This window comes from Herpailurus yagouaroundi, unplaced genomic scaffold (assembly GCF_014898765.1).
Source record: "Herpailurus yagouaroundi ecotype Mexico unplaced genomic scaffold, PumYag 163, whole genome shotgun sequence".
Taxonomy (NCBI): domain Eukaryota; kingdom Metazoa; phylum Chordata; class Mammalia; order Carnivora; family Felidae; genus Herpailurus; species Herpailurus yagouaroundi.
In genome coordinates, this window is record NW_024412404.1 from 51,562,615 (window position 1) to 51,588,498 (window position 25,884).

General features: G+C 50.1%; 2 protein-coding genes across 13 annotated transcripts in view; both read left to right on the plus strand.

The window, feature by feature from the left end:
• The window catches only part of TDRD1 (tudor domain containing 1), a 49,717-nt gene extending 49,192 nt beyond the window's left edge, over window positions 1–525 (plus strand). For 5 of the 6 annotated variants that reach the window (XM_040486509.1, XM_040486514.1, XM_040486511.1 and 2 more), the window contains one exon: window positions 75–525. The gene's annotated coding sequence lies outside the window, so the exon portion shown is untranslated. The remainder of the gene's footprint in view (window positions 1–74) is intronic. The other variant, XM_040486510.1, reaches the window with a different exon arrangement.
• A 6,335-nt stretch (window positions 526–6,860) lies between these two features.
• VWA2 (von Willebrand factor A domain containing 2) overlaps window positions 6,861–25,884 on the plus strand; it is a 45,552-nt gene continuing 26,528 nt past the window's right edge. The window contains exons 1-6 of one of the 7 annotated variants that reach the window (XM_040486518.1): window positions 11,843–12,081; window positions 12,226–12,335; window positions 12,427–13,324; window positions 15,357–15,418; window positions 19,078–19,152; window positions 20,478–20,611. In XM_040486518.1, the coding sequence (XP_040342452.1) occupies window positions 15,367–15,418; window positions 19,078–19,152; window positions 20,478–20,611 (261 nt within the window). In that variant the 5' untranslated portion in view covers window positions 11,843–12,081; window positions 12,226–12,335; window positions 12,427–13,324; window positions 15,357–15,366. Of the gene's footprint in view, window positions 7,324–10,632; window positions 11,366–11,842; window positions 12,082–12,225; window positions 13,325–15,356; window positions 15,419–19,077; window positions 19,153–20,477; window positions 20,612–25,884 lie in introns of those variants that run through there. The other 6 variants (XM_040486519.1, XM_040486520.1, XM_040486517.1 and 3 more) reach the window with 6 other exon arrangements.

The window sequence follows — 25,884 nt, forward strand, 5'->3', positions numbered from 1 at the left end:
CTTGCACTTTAGAAATTAAGCAGAGTGATTGAGTCTCTAATAAGGCATATTGAGAGTTGATTTTTCTCTTTCAGAAGCAGTCTGTCCCGGAGATACATGCTTAGCAGAAAGGAAACAACGAAGGCTAGACTTAGAGGCAGCACGGCACCCCGCGTGTTCATCGCGAATGTTGTCTTCTGTGCCTCCGTTTCTGTTTGCTTTGCCACTCTTCTGTTGGGTTGGGGAGTTTTGTTTTTTTCCCTCTAAGTTCTTCCTCCCAAATAAGTCTGGCGTGGAAGTTTCATATCACATTCATGGGGATATCGGGAAGAGATACATAGGGATTTTCTACTGTGAATATAAATTTTTAGGACTTAAAGGTAACACGGAAGAAAATATGGCTTCATATTACTAGCAGATAAATCTAGTTGATAGATGCATGAGTTTCTTTGGATTTTTCTGTATGTTTGAAATACTTGGTAATAAAACATGCCTTGCTCTGTCGTCATCTGCCTCTTCCACTTCATAAATGTTCCTTGGCTTGTTGTTGCTTCGGTCCTGTCTCTTCTTTTCCTGTCCACTCTTGAGATCGTGAGCTGCTGTCTCCATCCCATCTCGGATCTCTTTTCCTGTGGCCTTTTGGGCTCAGAGTCTATCCTCAGGCTCCCAACCGCTCCTCAGCTGCGGAAGGGACTTTCTCTTTCTGCTTCTACAGAACATCCATACCCTTCCAAATCTGCAGCCATCTAGACTTCGTTGTAGGTAGAATTTACATTTTCTGAAATACAAATGCAGTTAAGTTAAAAATTAGAGTATGCATTTTTCTTGAAGCACATAAAGGAATCTTAGTTGCTCCTAAAACGTGCAGAATTATGGGCCAGCTGACTTTCCTGCCAGCCTGTAAGTTTCTGTTGGGAAATTTTCCATGATTTACTAATTTAGTATCAGACTCCTAACCAAGAAGAGGTTACCAACTCAAAGAATGTTTTTTGGGTTTTAGTTTTTTGGTCTTTGGTTTTTTGTTTTGTTTTGTTTTGTTTTTTTTTTTTTTGCTTTTACTGGTAATGTATGTCAGCCAGATTAAATGGAATTTTTCTTCATGTAACAAGTTCAAATATTGATGTGCCTTTTTTTTAAAGTTTATTTTGAGAGGGAGAGGGGGAGAGAGAACCCCAAGCAGGCTCTGCTTTGTGAGTGCAGAGCCCAGTGTGGGGCTCAAACTCACAAACGACAAGATCATGACCTGGGCTGAAGTCAGATGCTTAAACAACTGAGCCCTTGTGCTTTTATTAGATAAAAATATATGCTGCTTTGCTCAAAATCCTTTCACTTTTCAGCCTTGTGTTCTTATGGTCACTATTTTGCTAAGTTCTTTTTCTGATTTGTACATGTTTGGAGCCTTGGATGCTTAGTTCCTTCTCAGTCAATTCTAGCCACAGTGAGAATACACATAGAAATTATGGAATCACAAAGTTGACCTTTTCATTGTGGAAAAGTAGAGAAGCAAGTCAGAACATTAAAAAGGTCTGAAAGTTTCAGATTCTGTGGTTTTACATGGTGCTGGAAATTTGAATACAAAGAGTAAATGGAGTTTAATATGAGGATTCAGCTATTAGTCTCTTTTGGGGAACAAGACAGTCTATGGAAATAGTTTCACAGTTGGAGATCTGGATTCATTTTACATGATACTATACTGGACCTACTTTATTTTTTTTTAAATTTTATTTACATCCAAGCTAGTTAACATGTAGCATAGTAATGGTTTCAGGAGAATTTAGTGGTTCATCATTTACATATAACACCCAGTGCACATCCCAACAAGTGCCCTCCTTCATGCCCATCCCCCCACCCAACACCCCTCCAGCACCCCTCAGTTCTCTGTACTTGAGTCTCTTATGCCTTGCCTCCCTTTGTTTTTCTTATTTTTCCTTCCCTTTCCCTGTGTCATCTGTTTCTTAAATTCCACATGAGTGAAATCAGATATTTATCTTTCTCTGACTTATTTTGCTTAGCATTATACACTCTAGTTCCATCCACGTTGTTGCAAATGGCAGGATTGCATTCTTTTTGATCAGCGAGTAATATTCCTCTGTGTGTGTGTGTGTGTGTGTGTGTGTGTGTAATCTATATACCACATCTTCTTTATCCATTCATCAGTCTATGGACATTTGGGCTCTTGCCATAATTTGGCTATCGCTGATAGTGCTGTGTAAACATTGGAGTGAATTTGCCCCTTTGAATCAGCATTCTTGTATCCTTTGGATAAATTCCTAGTGCAATTGCTGGGTCTAGCAATAGCTTAGCAATAGCTCTATCTTTAATGGACCTACTTTAACATTATTAATTCACATTCAAGTATATACTGACCTCCATTTACATTCCTGAGATTGAAATAAATGCTGTGTTTATTATTCATCAGCACCATGTGTGATCTGTCACATCTGGTGTTCAGTTTCCCTCAAAATATGTACTTCAGTTAGATAAGCACAAAATTGCTGAAACCATGTAACCAAACAAATTATTACTTGGCAGAGGACGTGTAAATATTGTGATGAAAGTGTGTCTGTGGAGGTATATTCGATACGCCTTTTCTTTTGGTAGAATTCTTTTGTTGGGGCAACTAGAAATGTAAAAGTCTCAAAACTGAGTGAAGGTGATTACTTTTCTGAACTTGAGCTCTCTTACTAGATAGTAAATGCTCCAGAAAACCAATAGGTGAGGATCCTTATCTGTAGGGCCCTAAATAGCCAGATTCCAGGAGAGGAATTAAGTAAATGTGAGGCTTAGTGCTGGGAGGCTGCTAGCCCGGAGCAGTAGACCCTTAGTGTAACCGGTAGGCTCACTACTGACACAACTACTGCCTGGACTTGGTAAATTGAGCCCTTTGGGGGGTGGCCAGAGAGGAATGCCTGGGCTATTCACCAGCTGCCGGTGGACCTGTAGCTGGCCATGCGCCCAAGCAGTGTGTACTCATTAAGCACACAGGATTCTCAAGGATGGTTTTTGCTTTGTTTTTCCAGATAAAAGGAATTGGAGGGCAGCCTGTGGTTCCACACAGACAGTTAAGAGTTGTAGGTTGATTTTGCTTGCTGGATTAAACTGAAGTTCAGTTACAAGTAAGACTACTGCCCACCTGCACAGGCTGGGAGCGGTAGAGGCGCACCCAGAGAAGGGACACATTTTTCTGCAGCCCTGAACGTTCGTTGGTCAAGTTCCTGTTTAGACACTGCAGTCCATCTTCCCTGGGAAGCTTCTCTAACCTTGGCAGTAGCTTTCAGATAACCCAGAATTGGTTTCATTGAAGGCTTTAGCTGCCCAGCCTTGGCCATTTTCCTGTGCTTCCCTTTTTACCTTGAGACTCTGAGGTGATGCCATTTTTAAAACCTTGTAGTGATAGGAAGCCTTCCAGGAAGTGAGACAGACCGTGGGGCTAATTCTAAGAAGCCCATCCCCAAGGGTGTGCCCAGATTCCTCTCGAAATGCATTCAGTGAACACATAAGGCATTCGTGTGTGAAACGGGAGATACAAAATTTGGAAGTCCTGGCAGTTTGAAGGAGGAGAGTGCTTACGCAGTCTTGGGTGTGGGTCGCATGACTGACGTTACCCAGGCCCTTGCCTTTGGAGACATAATGTGTTTCCTTGATTGAGCCAGAAAGCATCACATTTCCCAGAAACAAATCCAGTAACCTTGTGTGTAATTCTCACTGTCTTAATGGAGTTGGGTTGTATGTTTTAAACCTTAGAGCCATTGGTGTCTACCCCAAGCCCAAGGGTCTCCAGCTTTGAGATGCAGTATTTCTGTTCCTCATGTCCTGCCACCACTACTTTGTTCTCTCTTCTTGCCCTCTTTGCCATGGTTTTGCTGCCTGTGGAGCACTGCAGAATCAGGCCCTTTATTTCTTCTGGGATGATTTCTTGGCCATTGAATACGCACTGTTTCCTGATCTTTCACTTCTCGAGAGGGTTTTGGGAAGTCCATGTTGGCGGCTCTGTAACCTATTGTCCTTTGGGGCTTTTCATATGTGTTTCACCTTGCTTTCATCATTTGGGGGTCCAAATAATGGGAGTGGGTGCAAAAAACTGGGGGCTTCCCCAGATCTGAGAACGGTTGTACTCCTGAACCTTTCACTTCATAGGCCAGAAAACTGAGCAGTCAAAAATTAAGCATCTTTTCTCTGTCACAAGTCCAGTAGGTAGGGGAGCTGAATGGGGAATCCCAGATTTCCCTCATTTCCAAAGCAGTGGTCATTCCACACTGGGTGTCTCCCACTCTGTATCACTGAGTGCTCAGGTCCCCTGTTGTCTCTGTGTGAAATACACAGTCGCCTCCATGCCTTGTGTGTTCACCACCGAGACCTGCTGTACGGAGCAATTCACATTTTCAAGGGGTACTTACTGCGTAGAGTTAGCAAGCATTGGGGCTGCAATGATGAGCAAGTCAAGTCCTTGGACGCAAGGGGCTCACAGACTCTTTGGGATGATGGTCCTTTAAAGTGACTTGAAATTTTCCACAGATCTTCATAAAGGAGGAGTTGCCCAGCCTTTTGTGTAAAAAACCTCCAGCCCTGCTAGTCTCCCACTCACCACTCTCCGTAGCCTGGGCCACTTGCATTTGCCTCCCTCCCCCCACCGCCATGCACATCTGATAGATCTGATAGGCATCTGGGACAGACTGACTTATACTTTGATGTGAAGGAGTTTGAAAGAACTTGTATCTCCACCAGTATTTATAGTTGTAGCCTTTTACTTCTTGATCGTGGAATGAACATGTGAACTCCCCCCACCCCCGGCCCCCCCCCCAGTTAAAGCCGCCAAACTGTCAGGAACATCCAGAATTGAAATTTGACTTCTCACAGGTAAACTGATTAGCCAAAGGTGTGCTGGTAGATGCCAGCTTAGCAACGAATCACACCAAGTCGGGGAGAGGGCCATCAGCTGTTAAATTTCCACTTTTGCCAGGACGTGGTCTGCCCTTCTCAAACCTCTGTTCTGTCTGGAGAGACACAGGCCACTCACCACAGGTGGCTACTGGACACTTAAAATGTGGCCAGACCAAATTGAGATGTGCCATAAATGTATAATGCACAATTTTGAAGACAGCATAAAATATCTCTATTTTACATTGATTACACAAGATATTTGGGATCTACTGGGCTAATACTAAGCTCACCTGTTTCTTTCCACTTTTTAAATGTGGTAACTGGAACGGTTAAAATGACCTATTTGGGGCACCTGGGTGGCGCAGTCGGTTAAGCGTCCGACTTCGGCCAGGTCACGATCTCACGGTCCGTGAGTTCGAGCCCCGCGTCAGGCTCTGGGCTGACGGCTCAGAGCCTGGAGCCTGTTTCCGATTCTGTATCTCCCTCTCTCTCTGCCCCTCCCCCATTCATGCTCTGTCTCTCTCTGTCCCAAAAATAAATAAAAACGTTGAAAAAAAAATTTAAAATGACCTATTTGGCTTGCATTACATGTTTTTGAGACAATTCCCCTCCCCACCCCTCCTTCCGCCAAGCATTTAGACCTGCGGCCAATTTCCCCTGCATAGGTGCTCCTGCATGGCTTATCCTGCTCTGGTGTGGCTCCGTTTTAATGTAAAACAGGCAACCAAAAAAAGGTGCTCAATAAATGTTATTGGAAGGAGTTAAGTGAAAAACGGGTCCTTCTTTTCCCCACTTGTGTGAAGTTTGCAACATTTACTGACCATGGGTCCCTTTCACTAGAAGCTACAGATTTTGAGAGGGTTGGAAACCAACTGAGAACCAAAGGGCAATGCTTTAAAAAATGTGTTAAAAAGGAAAAGCGTAAAAAAAAAAAGTTATTAGTCTATCAGACTGACATTTACAAGAATAATGGGAAGAGGGGCATGGAAAAGAGGAAACAGGTTGATCTTCCTGGAGGTCAGTTTGACAATACACATCAAAAGCCTTAACCTGCCTATATCCAAGAGTCTAGAAATTTGCCTTCTTGCAGTTTACTCCAAGGAAGTGATTGGGCAAAAGCACAAATATCTAATTTCATGATTAACAGTTAATGTTTACAACAGCAGGTTAACTACATTGGAATATTAAGTAGTGGCTAAAAACATGTTCAAGAAGAGAAATAGAAAAGCTGGGTATGTCACAGTATGTAGGGACCGAACTAAAAAGAATGTAAATTTTTATGTAAGTGGAAGGATGCTGAAAGAATGTAACACCATAACGTTAACAGTGATTATCTCTGGATGGTGGGACAGGTGTTTTTCTGCAAGGTCCTTACTGGCATTTTCTTATTTTGCAATGAGCACACGTTGTGCAATGACACTTTATTGATGCCTTATGAAAACTATAGATGACACAGTAATAGTCAACATCTATTGAGTGCTTACTATGTGTAGGCATTATGCCATTTTGCTTTCTGGCATCCGAGTTTTAAAAATCAGGCACCTTCTAGACTTAATCGAGGACGCTGGCCAAAAAGGCCCGCTTATTACCTCCCAGCCGCAGTAACTGCAGACAGGTAAATGGCAACTGCCATGCCAAATAGAAGCGATGCCAAAGTCAACATCTTCGCACGGGTCTGAGCACTAAACCCTGCGGAGTCGGCAGCGGATGGCACAGCCCTGCTACACCGATCAGAGGCTGGGAGACCCGCGCAGAAGTAAGTACTTCTGTTGACTTGCCGCTCTTGGCCGACGCCGTGTTAAAAAACGCGAGAAGCGATGCGGGCCCAGTTCCCAGAAGCGCCCGATGCACCTCCCTGGGCCCGCGCCGCGCTCGCCGCCTCCCGTCGGCGAGAACTACAGGTGCCCCACGTGGCTCCCACCTAGGGCGCCCTCCCGCGGGCCTGCAGCGCCCCCTGGCCCGAGCCGAGCCCGCGGGCCCTCTCGGCAGCCTCGGCGCGCGCGTCCCGCCGTGCGCTCCCGCCGCCCTCGTCCCGGTGAGTCAGAGCCGGAGCTGTCTCCGTGCCCCGGGCCCCCGCCAGCGGCCTCGGGAGGGGAGCCGGTTACTTGTCCGCGCTCCGGGGGTGGGGACGCTCGGCCCCCAGCCCTCCCTCCCAGCGGCACGGATCCCGTGCGGTCCCGCGTGGACGCGGCGGCCGAGCGGCGTTGCGGGCTTTGTTCGGCTTTGTCTGAGCCGCACCTGAACTCGGCCGCGAGGCCCGCGCGCTTCTCGGGGAAGCCGGAGTCACCTGGCGCACCTGGACGAGCGCACCTCTCGCACGCTTCCCCCGGGCTCCCTGCAGACGGCCCGGCCCGGGGGAGACCCAGCCAGCGCATCGGGACGGGGAGCGTGGCGGGCCCGGGAGGGGCCTCTCTTTTGGGACTCCGGCACCGGGTCGCAGAGCCAAGGGGGCGCGGAGCACAGGTAAGGGGACAGGGGCTAGGTGGCAGTGGGTGGAGAAGGGAACCGTGTATTAAACTCGACCTGTTGGTTGGCACAGGCACAGTCTGTTAATCTGGAGACTGCGGAAGGGGACTCGCCTTTTGAGTAAACGTTTGGGGGATGTGCCCAAGCCCCCCTCCCCGCGCCCCTCTTTTTCCGGGCCTACGCGGTGTTAAGGTGACTCCTGTGCAGTTTTCCCAGCAGCGAGAGTGCCCCGGTGAAGCCTCTGCAGGCAGAGCCCTAGCAGGGCCCGTGGCCCAGAGACTGGCCCCTGGGCGATGGGAAGGCTAGGGGATTTGTCCTTGTGACTTCTCATACTGGGATTTCTCCCTGGCCGCCCCCCCCCGCCCCCCTTTCCTGCATTTCTCCTTCCTGGGGCTGCGCCCTTGGCCACCTGCTGGGAGAGTAAATGGAGGGTCTCGGAACTGCACCTTTGAAACTTGCCAGGTGGCGTCGGTTTAGGAGCAGGGTGGGCACCCTGGCAGAGAAGAAGGGAGGAGGGCACCTGGCCCCCCCCGTGGAATCTATGGCTCTCCAGCCAAGAGCGGCCGTTGGGTGGGAGCACCTGCTGTGTGTCTGGTGTCTTGGAACTGAATAATTAGAACCTGTACAATTGGCAAATTATGAGGTTCTTTAACACACAAAAACCCCAGAACCTTTCAATGCTTTATAATTTCAGGTGTAAAAATTCAATGTCTGTTTGGCTTCCATTGTGACATTATATTAAGAAATGTGCATTTGTTGAGAAAAGAGAAAAGATCTTCCTTCCTTCCTTCCCTCCCTCCCTCCTAGAGGTACCACTGCAATTGGCAAAGGCCTGGGGAGTTAATTTGTAAATGCTGCTGGCTTTCAGCAACCTGCAGCCATTCCCTTCTTGCTGCTGATGGGGGTGCAAGGCTCTGCGGGCTGCTCTTCACCGAGGGTGCAGCCCTTGCTGTTTGTAGAAATTCGACCCCAAACTGTCTCTTGATGGTGTAAGAATTTTCCAGACTAGGTCCCCCGACAAATCCTGGGGAAGAGAGGGGGGCTCCTTTCCTTTATCACATCTGCCTGATTGACTGAAAACTATCAGTGACATATTTCCCCTTAAATTTAGTTTTTGGTTTACCCTCCGGAGCTTGCAATGGCTGTCTCCTTCCCCTCAGTTTGCTCAGATGTCCAGGTTCTTACAGATAGGGAAACCGAGATCTAGAGAGGTGAAAGACGACCCGAGAGCGAATGGGAGAGCCCCCCAGGAACCCAGACTGCTAGGCTTTTTTTTTTTTTTCAACGTTTATTTATTTTTGGGACAGAGAGAGACAGAGCATGAACGGGGGAGGGGCAGAGAGAGAGGGAGACACAGAATCAGAAACAGGCTCCAGGCTCTGAGCCATCAGCCCAGAGCCCGACGCGGGGCTCGAACTCATGGACCGCGAGATCGTGACCTGGCTGAAGTCGGACGCTTAACCGACTGCGCCACCCAGGCGCCCCAAGACTGCTAGGCTTTTGATGAGCTGCATAAATGGGCCAGTCATTAATTGGCAAGTGCTGACATCAGGGATAAACTGGTGAGATTACAAAGCCTTTTGTCCCATCTTGTGTGTACCTTACAGAGTCTTTTCATTGTATCCCCAACACCTGACAGGGTGCTGGGCACAGGGCAGATGCTTGAATAAATGAAATTTCGTGTAATTATAACATTGGAGGGGTCAGCATCATTGTGAGGTGTTTTAGAACAGCGGTCCGCAGATTTTGTACTTTTGCCCTTCACAGATCAGTGAAGGAGCAAATGCCGCAAAATTATCAACTTTTAACCTTATCCCACAAGGGTTTTTGTTTGTTTGTTTGTTTGTTTGTTTGTTTGCAAATAAAACAAAACCCTGCCATTATCCACAAGGCTAATGGTGTCAGCATCACCCCAGGCCAGTTCCCTGGGCCAGTGGAATGTGCTTGGAGTCCCTTCCTTAAGTTTACCCTTTCATCATGTAAACAGCTCCAGACCGCTTCCTCTCCCACCCACAGAATTGCCTGCTGGCCTGCCCTCAATATGATTCCTGTCCTGGATCCCTCATTTCCTTTCCTGGTCCTGAGTCCCTTCTCTTCAACCGGGTCTCCCTGCTCTCCATTTAAGAGACGTTGCCTTCACCCAGGGCACTTTTGCATTGTGATCCCATGTGATCCCGGCATCTACCTTTTTAGGTAAATAGGCTGGGTGATGTCACCCCCATTTTTGAGGGAAGGAAATTGAAAGACTGAACTGAAGGAAGTTACCGAAAGGCTCAAGGCTTGGGCTTCCCGGCGTCTGACTGTGCTCGTCTGTATTACTGCACTCTTCTGGTCACGGCCCAGCTGTCCTCATCAGAAGACCTGGGCTTGACTCCACACTTGTTGGAGCTCTTTGACTTTGGGTCCCAGCTTCTACAAGACCGCTTTCTCATGCAGAAAAATGGAAATGATCATGTCTACCCTATGGCATTATGGGTGTTATATGAAATTAACCTATGAAATGTAATGACAACCTTTAACGTTGTACGTTTAGGGACGATCACCCATGATTCCCCTGGATCTTTACAACGCTCGCCTGAGTTCGTGAAACTAAGATTCACCCCAATTTGACGAATGAATGACCCTGAGACAGGGAATGTCACCCGGGTGGTTAGAAGCAGAACTAGCACAGAATTCTGTCTCTGGACTTCTGGTCCTATGTGCATTCTCTTATGCCTCTGCTTCCCAGAGTCCAATGAACTTGGGTCCTGTACAGGTTAAACGAAGGATTTTCAAACAACCATCAAAACAAACATCTCTCTTGGCTGTAAGTGTCTCTTCGCAGGTGGAAGCCTTGAGATCCATGCCCATCTGATCAGGGAATCTGTACAGCACGTTGTTCATCCCTTGGTGCTGACTTCAGCTTCTCAGACCGTCGGGTTCTAACGATCTGCGATTCTTTGAGAGGGAGCGTGACTTTCCCCCAGCAGCTTTTAAAATGGTCTCTCTGCTGTGTCGAACTAGAAGCATGTGGCCCACTTCTCTGGACCCCCTGAGCCTGACAAAATGTTGTATCAAAAGGACAAGGAAGGGGGCGCCTGGGTGGCGCAGTCGGTTAAGCGTCCGACTTCAGCCAGGTCACGATCTCGCGGTCCGTGAGTTCGAGCCCCGCGTCAGGCTCTGGGCTGATGGCTCGGGGCCTGGAGCCTGTTTCCGATTCTGTGTCTCCCTCTCTCTCTGCCCCTCCCCCGTTCATGCTCTGTCTCTCTCTGTCCCAAAAATAAATAAAATAAACGTTTAAAAAAAAAAAAAGGACAAGGAAGGCGACTGCTACGGTGGAAGACAGCGAGGGCTTTCTGGCTCGACACTTTTACCTCCGGTTTTAAAGTCTTCCTGTTCAGGTGTTGCCCGTTCTTGTAAAGGGCTCAGATTTCCATCCCACTGATGGAGAGGAGGCTGCCAAGGGCTAACCTAATATTTGGGGTGGGAAGTGCGTTTGGTGAGGAGGCAGAAGTGGTTTCCTTTTTCACCCCGAACTCATTTCATTTCCCATCCTAGAGGAGAAGGCAGGCATTGTCCTGCAAAACTGCCCTCAGCCATTGCCAGCCTGGTGCTTCTTTTCCCAAAGTAGCCTTGTTTTGGCCTTCATTTCTTCCTGCGGCATGGAAAGTGTAATCCCTGGTTTGTGCTGAGTTTTGCGGAGCCCTGCGACAAACTGCACTTACCCACTGTCCTTTTAGTGGTGCCAGTGCTGCGTGGAACCAGGATTTGAACACAGCAGTCAGATGGGAAGATGGGGGCGGGGGGAGGTGGAGGTGGTGAAGAGTGGATGTGTGAGAGCCCCAGGAGCCAGGAATCCCAGGACGTGGGATTAGCGTGGGTAATGGAACAGAAAAAGAACAAATGACGAGTGGGGCGTTTTGCAACGGAAAAGGCTTGACGAGGCATACCTGGGTACCTGCACACGATGATCTGTTTCTGCCCCTGGGATGCAAACCACTCCTGACTGCTTTGCACAAGAATGCAGAGAGTTCTGGAAATCTTCTCACGTGTGCCGAAGGTGGGAGTTGCTGGCAGGTGGTAGCTTGTGGAAAACTGCCAAAGGGCAGGATTCAGCTGGCAGATTTTTAATTATGCCTCTCTTCCCCTACCTTACTCCCCCAGGATCAGGAAGGGGATGGGTTGAGCAGATCGCTGGGAGGCCAGAGGGGAGTCTGATCCCCTTATTAGCTGTGTAACCTGCGGCAAAAACAGCTTCTCTGTGCCTCAGTTTTCTCATCTGTAAAATGGGGACAATACTTGCGGTGACTGGCTGCAAGGCTTAGGGGGATAGAAGATACAGAAGGATGGCCCCCAGTGCCAGGCACCCAGCAAATGCTCACTGGATGGTAGCAGCTGCTGGATTTTTACTATGCAATTCATCCTTTCTTAAAAAGATTTCAGGTGTTGGGCTGTACTTAGAATTCGAATTAGTACTGCAAGCAGTTGTGATGGGGGGAGGGGGGCGGGAAACTGAACGTTTGAGATGACGGGTGGGAGACAGCAGGGTGCTTGTTAACACCGCACCCCAACCAAGCAGCGTTTATTTCGTTTATCTTGGCATAAGAAGGAATGCAGCGAGTGTAGTGAGCGCAAAGATCCTTCCGGAAGTAGGCGTAGCGGTGCTTACTGACCCAGCAGGCACGCATCTCGCCTACTGTGTGCCAGACAAGTGCAGGCGGCTGGGGCTCCGGCAGAGACGAAGCCGGAGTCCCTGCGGCCTTTGCCACCGGGCAGGTGAGTCGATCACACCAGCGGGCAGTTTGAGTGCGGGCTGTGCCGCGGGCGCAGGGGAGGGAGGTGCCGCTGGGGTCCCAGAGCCAGCACCTTCTGGTCCAGACGCCTCTCAGGAGGCATTTGACTTCTTGCCTTGATTTGCAGATCGCCAACGTAAATTTTGCCCGAATGAGCAGGAGCTTGGGAGACTCTGAAAAGCATTCACCGGGGCATGTAGAGGCACAGAAGGAAGAGAGCGGGAGGAAGTTGCTTGGGTCTGTCTCCTGGCAGCGGGAGGGGCCCCGCGTTTCCTGAGTGCCTTTCTGTGCGTGCGGGAACCTTCTGTATGTACTTCCTTCCCCCCAGGACCTCGCGGCAGCCTGGGGAGGCCGCCGGAATCCTGGTTTGGGAAAGACATCAACAGGCCCGAGCCTCAGAGTCCTGCACGTGCCCAGGGTCGGAAGCCGTGACCCCGGAAAATCAGCCTGAGCCTGACTGGTTTGCATCCCAGGGGCAGCTTTGCCCTGGCCCTGGTCCACGTGGCCCGGCCTAGCTCCCAGGCGGCAGGCGAGAACTTGCCCTTCGTCTGTCGTCAGGAGTGAGAGGAAAGGAAGGCCTGTCTTGTTGGCAGGTGCCAGGCTGGAAGCCAGCGGGGATCGCCTTGGCCGCGCTGGCCTGCACCCTCTCTGTCCGGCTCCCCCTCTCCCGTGTGTCCGCGAAGGTCCTGACCCTCTCGCTCTTGTAAGATTCGCTCTCCGCTGGCCACTTGGATTAGGTGCAGACGTGAGCCTCACGGTCATCTGAGGCACAAAGACTCTCAGCTGGTTGGGACATTTGATCCCCTTTGTTTCAGACATGTTTGAAATCCTAGGAGCTGAATATTCAGTAGAGTAAGGTCTGACCATCACGGGTCCGTGACAGATTTAAAACCAAAAGACACCTTAGCAGCATCTGGTCCAGCCTCCTTGTTTTGTAGACGAGGGACCATGGCATCGGATGAGAAGTGGGGCTCCTGGATTCACGGTGCGGGCTGTGTGCCACCAGGGGGCAGGTGTAGCCCCTACCTGTCCTAGTCACCCGCCTCTATGCCATCTCAGCTTGCGCGGTGGCTCGAGGGCCCTGACTCACCTCCGCTCCAGAAGCAGCCTGGTTAGATGCAAGCATCTAACTGGATTAGGGGCCAGAGACCTGAACTGTGCGACTGTCTGGGACCCCCCCCCCTCCCCGCTTCTGAGCTTCTGTGACCCCTTCCTTCATCTCTCAGGTGTGTCCGGCTCATTCACTGTGAGTTTCCCCTTTCACAAGTTGTGTCCCTCTTGTTCCCTGGAGTCTGCTCTCCAAGAGTAGGAACGCAGACCTGAACCGTAGGTGCTGTCCCCTGAAGCAGTCCCCGCTGTTTGTTCAAATTCCCTACGGTTCCAAGTAAGGTCCGGCAGTAGCACCTATAGGAACATGAGTTGGGTTACATTTAAACTTAAATATGAAAAATTATCTTTCTTGGGGAGCTTCAGTTTTCAAGGCAGCCCTTGCTCTCGGCCCGCTCAAACTCCTCTGACAGTCAAGTCGTTTTGTTGCCGCAGCTGGGAGATGTGTCTTTTTCTTTTTTTTTTAATGTTTATTTTGGAGAGAGTGTGGGCAGGGGAGGGGCAGAGAGTGAGGGAGACACAGAATCCGAAGCAGGCTCCAGGCCCTGAGCTGTCAGCACAGAGCCCAGCGCGGGGCTCGAACTCACGAGCCACGAGATCGTCACCTGAGCCAAAACCAAGAGTCAGATGCTTAACCGACCAAGCGTCCCAAGGGGATGTGTTTGTAATGCCCCAGTAGAGACAGTGGAGTGCGTCTGACAGGAGAATTCATTGTCGCGTGCGTTAAGTTACGGGCATTTTGGTGAGCAGCTAAACATAACCGGGAAGCTTCCGCCATGCGTCTTGGAGAACTGACATCTGCCAGTGGAGATGTGGATGTCCGAGGATCCAAGATACATACACGAAAACTTGGTGTTCCTGCCTTGTTATCCACGTTCGTAGACGCGGGAGAGCGGTGTTTGCCCAAGAGGTTACAGGGACGTTCTGAGTTGGGTGCACCAGGTGGAAATGAGTTTCTCCACCCTCGGCTGCACCCCTGCGTACCGCACACGGTGACCGGCCACCTCTCCCTCCGCTCTCTTCTCTAGAACCCCGGGGGGACCCTGCCGTGCTTCCCTTCCTGTATCTCTGCCTGGGATTTTCTCTTTGGAATGGTCTCCTGAGTGAGAGTCCAGGATTGTTTGTTTAACAGGAGGAAACTTCGGGAAGGCCTACGTGTGGCCCCACTCTTTCATGTCTTTTTTTTTTAATAGGCAGGTTTGAGGCGGAGAAACCGTAGGGTGAGACCTTGGTTGTATTGGATCCCAAAAGGCAAGAAAACAGAATTTCTGGAGCTTATTGTTCAGATATTCTTAGATTTTTGCCCGCTAAATTATACTAGGGGTGGAGGGGAGTCTAAATTTCATTCTGTATGATCCCTTTCAGTACAGTGGCTAAAATGTAAGACTCTGTAGATTTTACATCATATCTTTGTGGTTAAAAAGGATAAGGATCCATTTCTTGGGCCCCACAGCTGAAATCAGAAGTCTACCTCATGTATGTGCTTTTATAGCAGCAGAGTTATAGTCTATCATTCTTATTAAAAGCTCACACTTCCCACCCTTTCCTCCCTTAAAGATCGTTGTCAAGCCCCATGGAACCGAATGTTACCTGTACTCTAAGCATTACTAGGCATTTTTTGAAAAACCCTTTTGTGACTTCTTCAGCCATGTTACTTTTTATGGAGTAGGAAGTGTAGACGTTGTGATCTTGCTAGAAGGCTTCAGGACATTAGGACGTTGGAAATCCTATCTTGAGTCTCTGAGTCTAACTCGTCATAAGAAATGGGGGTAATGAGATGGAGGGGACTTTACTCAAGGTCACGTGGCGGGACAGGGGCCAGGCCAAGCTGGGACCCGGGACTCTTATCCGTGGGCAGAGCATGCCTTCCCGGAGTCTGTGAAGGAGCTGGGGGGGGGGGGGGGTGGGGGGGCAGGCGTCTGGAGAAGATGCTAGCCTGTCCTTTGAAAGCAAAGCCATTGGAGTAGTCTCGCGTGACTTTTGAGGGAATTCGGGTCTTTTTTTTGGACGAATACAGTCACCGTGGCGAGGAAGAGCCTCAAGGTCATAGTTGTACCTGGAAAAGACTGAGCGGCTGTCGTCTTGTTTCAGGATGACTTGGGGGGTGCACAGAGCTAATTGCTGATACCTTTTTCTTACCCTGCCCCATAGTTACATCAACATGCCTTCCTTCCCGTTGCTGGAGGCCATCTTCATTTTCCTGCTTTCTGGAGGTAAGCTTTTTGGTCAGGGGTGAGGTGTGGAGGGGTTTGATTTGCCTCATATCCTGTCAATTTTAACTTCGGGAGGTCTCTCGAAGGCAACTGAGTCTGTCCACTCCACGGCCACCTGCCTAGCATGAGCCCTATTATCTTGTGCTTGGACCACTGTTCCAACCAAAGCAGCCCAGCCTCTGTGCAGTCACCCTGGGTCCACCTGGTTCTGCTCCAGCCGATGCAAATCTGACTGCCTGGACCCCTCTCCACTCCTCCCTGCCTTCTCTCTGCCTAAAATTAAACAAACAAACAAACAACTTTTTAAAAATTTATTTATTTTTGAGTGAGAGAGAGACAGAGCATGAGCAGGGGAGGGGCAGAGAGAGAGAGGGAGACACAGAATCTGAAGCAGGCTCCAGGCTCTGAGCTGCCAGCACAGAGCCTGACGTGGGGCTTGAACTCATGAACCGCGAGATCAAAGTCGGATGCTCAAGCGACTGAGCCACCCAGGTGCCCCAGTCTGCCTAAAATTTCTCAATGATACCCCATTGCTCTTCAGAGACCCTGCTTGATCTGACTGCATGCCACTTCCAGTCCCCTCTTGTACCCTCTTCCTCCTCGCCATAGCCCTTCCAATCCTGCCCAGCACCCTTGCTCCCTCCCTGCCTATGCGCGCTCAGTGATAGTGGCCCCTCTGGCTAGATCACCCCCTCACCGAGCACTGCCACCCTGGCAAACTCCTACTCATCTTTCAGCACCCGGCACAGTTCCTCCGGGGCCCCCAGATCAGGTCTGTTCCCCCTGGAAAACCTGTAGCCGTGGGTACGTCTGCTCTGTAGCACGGAACACCGAGACGAGTTTACTTCCGGGTGAATTTTTAAAACCTTAGAGCCCACCTTCTGTACCAGAGATCTGCTCCATCAGAGAGAGGTTCTGCGTGTTGTTTATTTACCACTGTGTCATCTGGATGCCCAGCACCGGGCTTGGCACATACAGGTGCCCCAGAAGTGGATTCAGGAGTGAATAACGGAGCAAATCAACTTTATTTTTACTTCCCACTTTGTCCCTCCAAGTTCTAGCCTCGTTACTAAGAGATGGTAGAAAGGTGTCAGAGCGTTTTACTTGTCCTTCAAGTAAGGACAAATGGGCAGGGTGTCCAGCCATCCGGGTCTAGCTCGGGATCCCCTCGTGGCCTCTGAGATTCTGTCTGGCAGTCCCCCCCCATGCCTGTGTTTTGGGGTGTGTGTTGATTGCTGCCACGAGCCACCTGTTGGTCTGGAGTCTGGGGAGGTAAGAGAGGCTGGAAGAAGGCAGGTGGTTGCTCGGCTCCCCCGGCCCCCCCTTCTCCAAGCCACGTGGGTTTTCGGTGTAACTAGTGGCTTCAAGGTCGAGGGACTGGGCAGCAATGAGATGCGTTTGGGTTCAGGGCGGGAATGAGGTCCGTGGAGGCTCAGGGTCCAGGTTCAGCTCTAGCTCATTGCAGAGCTGCGCTTCCTGTGGCCCTGTCCAGTTGACAGAGAACTCGATCTGACCTTCCCCGGGTTGTACAGACGAGGTGGGGGAGGCCCCATGATCCTCGTGACTTGCCCGGGGTCACACAGCAGTTGCCCAGGGACAGACGCCCGTCTCTTGACTCCTGGGCCGGCCACACCGCTCTGGGCTCCTCTGGGGGAGCGGAACGCACAGGAATCATCTCTGTAAGCCTCGGCTGTCTTGTCTGAAAGGTGAAGGGGTTTGACGGGACCAGTGATTCTCAATCCTGCCCGCTCCTTGGCTGGAGATTAAAGTTCTGGAGCCCGGGCGGGGGGCCGGCAGAGGCCGGGCCGCTTTGGTCCGAACGGGAAGCCACAGTCACACATTCGTCGGCTCCCTGTTCCAGGGGGAGACTCTGCACAGAGTCCCGAGGTGACTTCCCCGGGGAGCAATGGGGAGGTCACCCGAGGCACGAGGAGGGCTCACTTGATGCCTGGCACCTGCCGTGACAGCTGAGCACACGGTACAGAAAGACACATTGGCTGAGTGACATCTGTAGTGACCAGTCTCTGGTCGCAGGGCTCTTCCTCCTTCCCCTCAGGGGGAGGCTGCTGGCCTGTCTCCAGCTGGAGAATTTGCTGGTGAGACTTTTACAAAGGAATAGTATTTTTCGGTTCTTTGTAGGGCCTTGGAGGTTCCTTGGCTCCCGGGCCCTTGGCAGTAATTCATAGACTTACTCGGGAAACCTTAGTGCGAACCCACCGTGTGCAGAGAGCCGGGCTAGGCTTTGTGGAAGACGGATGGGAATGTTCCCGCCCTTGGGGGTGGGGGGCTTTCAGGGGAGCTGGGCCGATGGGAGCAACACTGCGTTATGAGGAAGGGGGCAGTGAGTTGGCAAGATTTTGGTGAGAGCTCTGTCAACAAGACTGTCTTTGTAGTTTGTCTTGTTTCCGCTCCTGGTGGCAAAACTGTCCTAGACCTCATCAGAGGTACTTGCGTGACGGCTCTTGACTGCGGAGGAACTGCTAGTCCAGCATTCTGGCCCAGAACCAGCCTCCTTGTGAGTAGAGATTGAGGGACGGGTGTGTCAGGTGAGCAGAGACCGTCCGCTGGAAGGTTAGGTGGGGAGAGCTAGGAACTACGTTAGAGAGAGAGAAAATCCCAAGCAGGCTCCATTCTGTCAGCGCAGAGCCCAACATGGGGCTCGAACTCCCATACCGTGAGGTCATGACCTGAGCCGAAATCAAGAGTTGGACATTTATTTAACCGACTGAGCCACCCAGGTGCCCCAAAGTTTGTTTTAAATTGCTATTGATTGCTTATATACCATCATTCCAATTTTACTAGATATCGTATAAAAGAACGAAAGATGTATTCATGAACTTCCTACCCCAAAACTTCTTGGCTCTTTTTCATGTGAATTGCACTGAACAAATTTATCAGAGTTTACTCCCAGCCCTGTCCCTATGGATATCTGTTCTCTCCAGCCTTCCTCTCCATCACAACCGTGAAAGGAGAGCCTTGATGTACCTTTTCCCTTGTCTAAAAGTGGTTTTCCTTTGGATCCCTTCCCAGGTGCGATACCATAGAGGCAAAGGCTGTAAGCAGGTTGACGACTCTTCATTCATTTGGCCAAATTGTTTTCTAAAAGGGTTGGACCAGTTTCCAGGGCCACCCCTGGAAGAGTTTTTCCTGATTGGGTCTTTCCCCAGTTACATTTAAATTTAGAGGCTGATCATTTAAATTTCACCGTTGAACGGGTATCTCATTATTTGGGTGAAAACATTTCGTCACCTGTTTAAACATTTTCCCTTGTGCTTGTCCACGAATTGTATTTCTTCTGTGAATTGTATGTTTATATCCAGGGTTAATTTTTATGGCAAGGTGTTGTGCCCCAGAGGGGCACCCAGTTATTATACCTAACCAAGGGGCAAAAGTCATGAGATTCACGGGCTCTCTGTATCCCCCTCTATGTACATTTTTAATTTTTGTCTTCGGAATACCCAAATTTAAATACAAAGGTTCCTGATTGGAGTATTTGGAGGGGTTTCTTTATGTTGTCCCTCTGGTAATTTTTTGAGATACAACATCATTGAATTCCTCCACATTCCAGTTTTCTCTCCTATTACCTCTCATTTCTGGTCACGTATGTGGACTCTAAGACTCCTCCCTGTAATGGCTCTTTCTGGTGTCTTCTTTCCTAGTACGCCCATCTCATCCTCTTCAGGAAGTCCACGTAAGCAGGGAGACCATTGGGAAGATTTCAGCCGCCAGCAAAAGTAAGCCTTTGTGTCATTCAACCCTCCAGGCCCCCCATTTCATCCTCTGCGTGATGGACCCAAGGGAAACTATGTTATTCTAGAACGCTCCTGTCCCATTCCCGTCTTCCTTTCACGCTGTAGCCAGGGCCATTTTCCCCAAACAGGCCTGAGCAGGTCTCCCACGGGGGTGAACACCCTCGGTTAATCCTTGTGCCTGAATTCGTTGGTCTTGCCTGGAAGTCCCACGTGACCACCATCCCCCCAGCAACCTCACCTCCCGCCATGTTCCTTCCTCTTCCGCCCTTTCCAGCATTCGCTCCACGTGCTCACGCCCCACCAGCCCACTCCCAGAGGCCCCGAATGCCCCTTCCCTCCCTCTCTGGTGAAGTCCCCCGCAGTCGCCGCCTTCTGGGTGGCGCCTTCTCGCCGGTGCTTCTCTGACCTCCACTGTCCTGCATCCTCGAGCTGAGGTGGAGGGATGCGGCCTCTGCAAGCTACACAGCCTGCGTTTGCTTCCCAGCCCCCTCACTTGCTGGCACTTTGGCCTTCGGGAAGTTACCGAATCGTCCTGTGCCTTTCTCTCCTCATCTCTCCACTGGGAGTAAAAACCGCGCATCTGTTTAGGGGTGGGGTGTGGAGCTGGGGAGCTGAGAGCTAGAGGCCACGGGGTTTCTTTTTTGAGGTGATGGAAAAGGTGCTAAATTCGACTGTGGCAACGATGGGACGTATCTGTGAATATACTAAAAGCCACTGGATTATAAACTTTCAGCGGGTGAATGGAATGGTTTGTGAATAGTGCCTCAGTTAAACTGTTAAGTAAAAAAAATAGCAATCTATCTTAGGGTGGTTATAAGAATTAAATAAGTTAGCACATGTGAAGCGTTGGAGGCAGTGGATGGGTGGTGTACAGGAAAGACACAGTCCGTGCTGTTCTCACTTGAACTCTGGGGTAATGTGACCTCATGTGCCAGGGTCTGAACTAGGTTGTGGCCCCCGAGGCCCGGGGCCGAGGCTCTTCAGTATCCCTCGCTGGCCCGGCGGGCCCTGCCCTCCTATGGCTCAGTTAGTGTTGTTGAATTAGACATTTCCAGTTATTACGAAGACTGTGGCCTTCGTGCTGGTGGGGGCGAGGCCTGGGCGGGGGAGCAGACTTCCTGCTCCAGAGGAGGGCTGCCTCTGGCCGGGACCTTCTCCTGCGTCGTTTCTGCCCAGGTGCTGAGAGGAGCAGCCCGATCCACCCCAACGTTGTTTCTGCCTCTGCTCTGGTTCAGGAGGGAGACCCTCTTGGGACCAGATGGCGGGGAAGCCAGTTGTCACACATCATGTCCTGCTCTCCCCCCCAGTGATACGGTGCTCAGCTGCTGTGGACGTCCTGTTTCTGATAGATGGCTCCTACAGTGTCGGGAAGGGGAGCTTTGAAAGGTCCAAACACTTTGCCGTCACGGTCTGCGACGCTCTGGACATCGGTCCCGAGAGGGTGAGTGCAGGTCTCGTCATCTCTGTGTTTTGACATCTTTGGTGGCAAGTGACCAAGATCCAGTTCTCTGTGTTTTGACATCTTTGGTGGCAAGTGACCAAGATCCAGTTCAAAGCAGAAGGGCACATGTACCCGCTAGTGGAACAGGAAGACCAAGGTGGGGGGGCGGGGTGGCTCCTCGTTCTAGGCATGGTAGAATTTTGTGTTCCTTGGTTGGCTTCCTTCCCAAGCAAGCTTTCCTTATGTGGCGGACTCGCCCTACCTTGTCCTTCAAGATAGGGAACCCAGTAAAAAGAAGGTGATTTTCTTTCCCTGGACACCTGGCGGGATGGCTCCCATCGGGCAGGCGTGGATCACGTAACAATCCCTTGACCGATCCCAGTAGTCAGAGGGGAGAGATTCTCTGGCCCCCTGTGAGTCACGTGCCGATTCGCCTTGTTGGCTTCCCACTCGCGAGAGAGGTGTCTGTAGAACAGTGGGAAAGGGACAGCGTGCTGGCAGACAAAAGCTATGCCTCAGAAGACGAGCGTCTCAATAGGAAGTGCAGTACCCTCTCTGTTCACCTGCCTGAGTGAATCCAGCCAGTTTCTTCATTCCTGGTCCTCCCTGGCTCCGGAGAGCAGCTCTGAAATAGCAGCAGGGTGCACTGGCCACGGCTCTTGCTGCTAAAAGGGGCATCTTGGGACAGCCCGACAGAGAAATGGGCAACGAACACAGACAGCCCTTAGGCATAGGAAAAGGCGCCCCGCCTCACTCACGGTAACAGCAAATGTCCTGCTGAAATACCATTTTCACTTACTGGCTTAGCAAAAATGCGGTTCAGTGACGTGCCCGTAGAAATGGGTGCGTGCACTGATGGTGGGAGCGTAACCCGGCGCAGCCTCTCGGAAGGGCATCTGACAGCATCTGTCGGAATGACAACGGCCTGGACCCTTTGACCCAGGAATTCTACTCCATGAGATTTATTCCACAGATACTCCCACAAATGCAAAGTAATGCACACACACAGTGATTCCCTGCAGTGTTGTTTACGTTCGTGAAAGATTTCAGGTAATCCACATACCCATTCACAGGGGACGGGTAAATCCAATATGGCGCATTCCTAAAGGACACGCTGGGCAGCTGCAGAAAGTGAATGGGGAAGGTCTCTTAGACGGAAGGGCACCAAAACAGACGCGAGTAAAAAGTAAGGTGCGAATGGTATGTGTAGCGTGTTACTTTTTATGAAAAATAAAGGGAGGTAAATAGAGTAGGTTTGTACTTGGAGAGATTTGTAAAGAGGCTGAGGGCAGTGGTGTGCCGTTGAGGGGGAGGGTGGGAACGGAACCGATGGGGTGCCTCCACGGGGAGACTCATCGATACAGATTTTTTTTTTAATGCATGATGGATTTTGAACCATGGGAACCTACTCAAAAATCAAAATTTAACAAGGGCATTTTGGTCTGAAAAGCGATACTTAACTTGAATTAGAGACTACTTACAAACAGGTTACAGAAGGAAGTGGTTTTCCAAGATGACATTCCTGGGTTAATCCTAGAAAAACCTCTGGGATTTAAGAGCAAAAGTGGCTTTTAATGAAAGTCAGATTTTCTCCAGAATGGCAGGTACTTTTGAGAGGGGAGCACATTGTCCTGGACCACAGGCAGCCTTGCAGGGCCGTCTGGAGACACCGTGACAGACACCATTCCATCCGGGCACGAGCAGTCCAGAAGTTGCAACCAGCGGGTCAACCCATCGCGGGTCCTCCGAGGGCCAGGACCACGGGCTGCTGAGTCTCCGCTCTCCTCCACACAGGGCCCTGCTTTTCAAAGGAAGGGATTTCCCATGACGTTTCATTAGTTATTCGTGGAGAGAGAACCGTCAACATCGAACCCTTGTTGACGTTGGCACTGATGTAGAGTGTCCAAACTTTCTCATAGCAAGACTCGCTGAGCTAAGGGGTTGGGGGGGGGTCTGTTTCAGCGAGCAAGGGGGCATCAGGACCTCAAGCCGCTCAGACTTGTTGGAATGGTGCCACCAGGGATTGGCATGAAGGGCCATTTCAGGTGGCTCCGTCTCCGTCTGGTTTGTGCTTCAGGTTTTGTGCTTTGGCTGCTGCATTTCGGTGACTCCTTGTATCTCCGCGCTCGGGAGATTTGATTTGCACCTTATTCTACTTTTCTGCAACTTAAGTTTTCTTTCTTTCTTTTTAATGTTTGTTTATTTTTGAGACAGAGAGAGACAGAGCATGAGCAGGGGAGGGTCAGAGAGAGAGGGAGACACAGAATCTGAAGCAGGCTCCAGGCTCTGAGCCGTCAGCACAGAGCCCGACGTGGGGCTCGAACTCACGGACCGTGAGATCGTGACCTGAGCCGAAGTCGGACGCTTAACCGACTGAGCCACCCAGGCGCCCCTGCAACTTAAGTTTTCAAGTTGCTATAAATTAAGTTGCTTTCTGTGCGCGCTCTGTGGGGTGAGGTGGATTGAAAGTGTCTGAAGTCTTTCTCCCGACAGTTAGAAGCTGAGAAGTTCACTTCCTGGCTCTGATACAGCGATTGCAGCAGGGTGATTACAGTGTGGTGAGAAATGTGGGCAGGCTTGCTTCGGAGCACACAGTAAACCGAAGATAAAAGGCAACTCCTTTGCTCCCAAACCGCCAATTAAATTAAATGCCTTAACCACGGACTCAAGCTGTTTCCATCCTGTTTTGTTTTGAAGTTATGTCCTTCCTGTTTAATTCAAGCAAATACGCTCAGCTGTTGGTCTCAAGGGAATTGTTGTTTTTTAAGTAACCCCTTCGCAGCGTTCAAGGAGAACACATTCAATGCCTAGTGTCCCTCCTGCTCACATGCTTTCCATCTGCCCGGTTTCCCTACCTGTTTTCTCAAGCATCCTTCCAGAATCCCCTCACGCAAACACAAGCGGTATGAAGCCTACCATGCATGTGGTATACGCTGTTCTGTCCCTTGCCTTTTTTCTTCATATTGTCTTGGAAGTCTTTTTGTATCTAGGTAGATAGGTAACATAGGCGTTAATACAGGTATATATTATATTTTATGGCTTATTAATGTTCCATTGTAAGGATATACTGAGGTTTAATTAACCAATCCCCTATTGATGGACATTTGATATTACAAACATACCGGGCCACCTGGGTGGCTCAGTCGGTGGAGCGTCCGACTTCGGCTCGGGTCATGATTTATTTCATGGTTAGTGGGTTCAAGCCCCGCATCTGTGCTGACACCTCAGAGCCTGGAGCCTGCTGTGGATTCTATGTCTCCCTCTCTCTCTGCTCCTCCCCTGCTCGTGCTCTCTCTCTCTGTCTTTCAAAAATAAATGTTAAAAAAATATATATATATATATACACATATATATACATATATATGTATACTGTTATATATATATATATGTATACTGTTATATATATATGTATACTGTTATATACATATATGTATACTGTGAGCTTGTAAATACATCATTTCACACATATAGAAGTATGTCTGTAGGATATATTCCCAGGAGCCCTATGCAACTGTATTTTCACTAAATATTGAGAAATTGGTCTCCATAGGTGCTGTAGCACCTATATTCTTACCAGCGGTGTTTGAGAACTTGGTAGTTTCCCTTGCAAACATTGTATTTAGATTTCTGCTACATTTCAGTGTGGTACAGTGAAGCATCTTTTCTCAAAGAGCCCTTTGTGTTTCCTGTGTGATATCTGTTCATACCCTTTGCCAGTTTTTCTATTGTTGGTCTTTTATGCATCAGTTCCTAGATCAGTTCCCTACATATTGGGAAAACTGACCTCGTGCCTCTGACTTGAGTTGCAAACAACTTTTCCGTTTGTCTGCATTTTTTTTATTGCGTTGTGTTATGTCTTGCCCTGTAGAAGTTTTCTTTATGTGGCCAGATTTATCACCCTTTTCCTTTATGGCTTCTGGGTTTCAAGGCAAAGTAAGGTCATTTTCCACTTGGAAGTTATGAAGAAATTCTTTCCAGGTTTCTTCTAGAACTTCCACGGTTACATTTTTTCACGTGTAAATCTTGAATCCATTTGTGATCGATCCTTTTCTCATTTGTAGGTGGCTGTTCAGTGGTCTCAATGTCACTTACTAGACCAGCTTTTCCCCACTAGCTGGAGATGCCACCTTGGGGAGATTTCAAAAGGGTTGTTCCTCAGAATCTCAAGCTTCTCTTCTGCCCCATTTTCCAGGGTCCCTCTCCCACACATGCTCACCCAAGACCTAAATCTCTTCCTACTGAAGATGCTCATCCTCAGAACCTCCTGTTGAAGGAAAGTCCATTGGGCTCTGGTCATCGGGAGCAGGTGCCACTGGGCTGGTGGGGCCGAGCCCTTTGATGGTCTCCAAAGCACTAGGCCTGTTAAGGGATCAGCGGTGCAGGAATTCAAGTAGTGGGTAAAAGAGTGGTCTCATCGCTTCAATATGAATCACATGGCCTATTTGCAATCTTGGCCCGAATTGGGGTTGGTTGATAGGGCCTATTTGCAATCTTGGCCCGAATTGGGGTTGGTTGATAGTGACTGGGAATGCAGGTTTGGAGAGCCAGTGATTATGTACAGGGCTCGGGCTTTCAAGAGGAAACCCAAATGTTTATAGCCTTTTCTGCTCGAGACAAGCTAGGGTCCAAAGGGCCCGGAAAGTGACTTGATTCAGTTTCCCTTCTCCAGTTTTGCAAGGCGTTGGGTCTTCTCATGTGGCCTCTGAATTCGGATGATGCAGCGTCTGTTTGGAATCACCCGCGGCCCCGACCCCTTCCGCCATGGGGGAACGTCATCTCAGGTTAAGATGCTGGTTGTCCCCCCGGCGTGACCCTGGTGTGGAGAGCTGGCCTTCCCCGCGCTTGGCAAGAGCAGGCCCGGAAGGACTGACCCGCGCCAACCAAGGATGCGCGGGTGGCGGCTGTGGTTGGGGGTGAGCCTCCCATGCAGGCGGCCGTGCTTGTCTTCCGCGGCTCCCCCGCTCTCGCAGGCAGCATTCTGCTCAAGGTCCGTGCTGGCTGCTGAGGAGGCCGGCAGTGCCGCTGAGGCTTAGTGAGGGTCGTGGGCACGAAGTGCAGTGGCCCCGCTCTCTTTTTCACTAGCCCCGGGCCGGATCTGTGTCTCTCTATGTTTTAAACGGTACCTGGGAGGCCGTTGGAAGTGTGACCAGAGACCCTACCCTCAAGGTGCTCGCAGCCCAGCCGGGAGGGCTGGCCAGAATGTGGGGCGAGAAGGTGCCGTTGGTGGTTGTCAGAGCTGCACATAGGCACTTGGTTTTCTCCAGGCCCTCCTC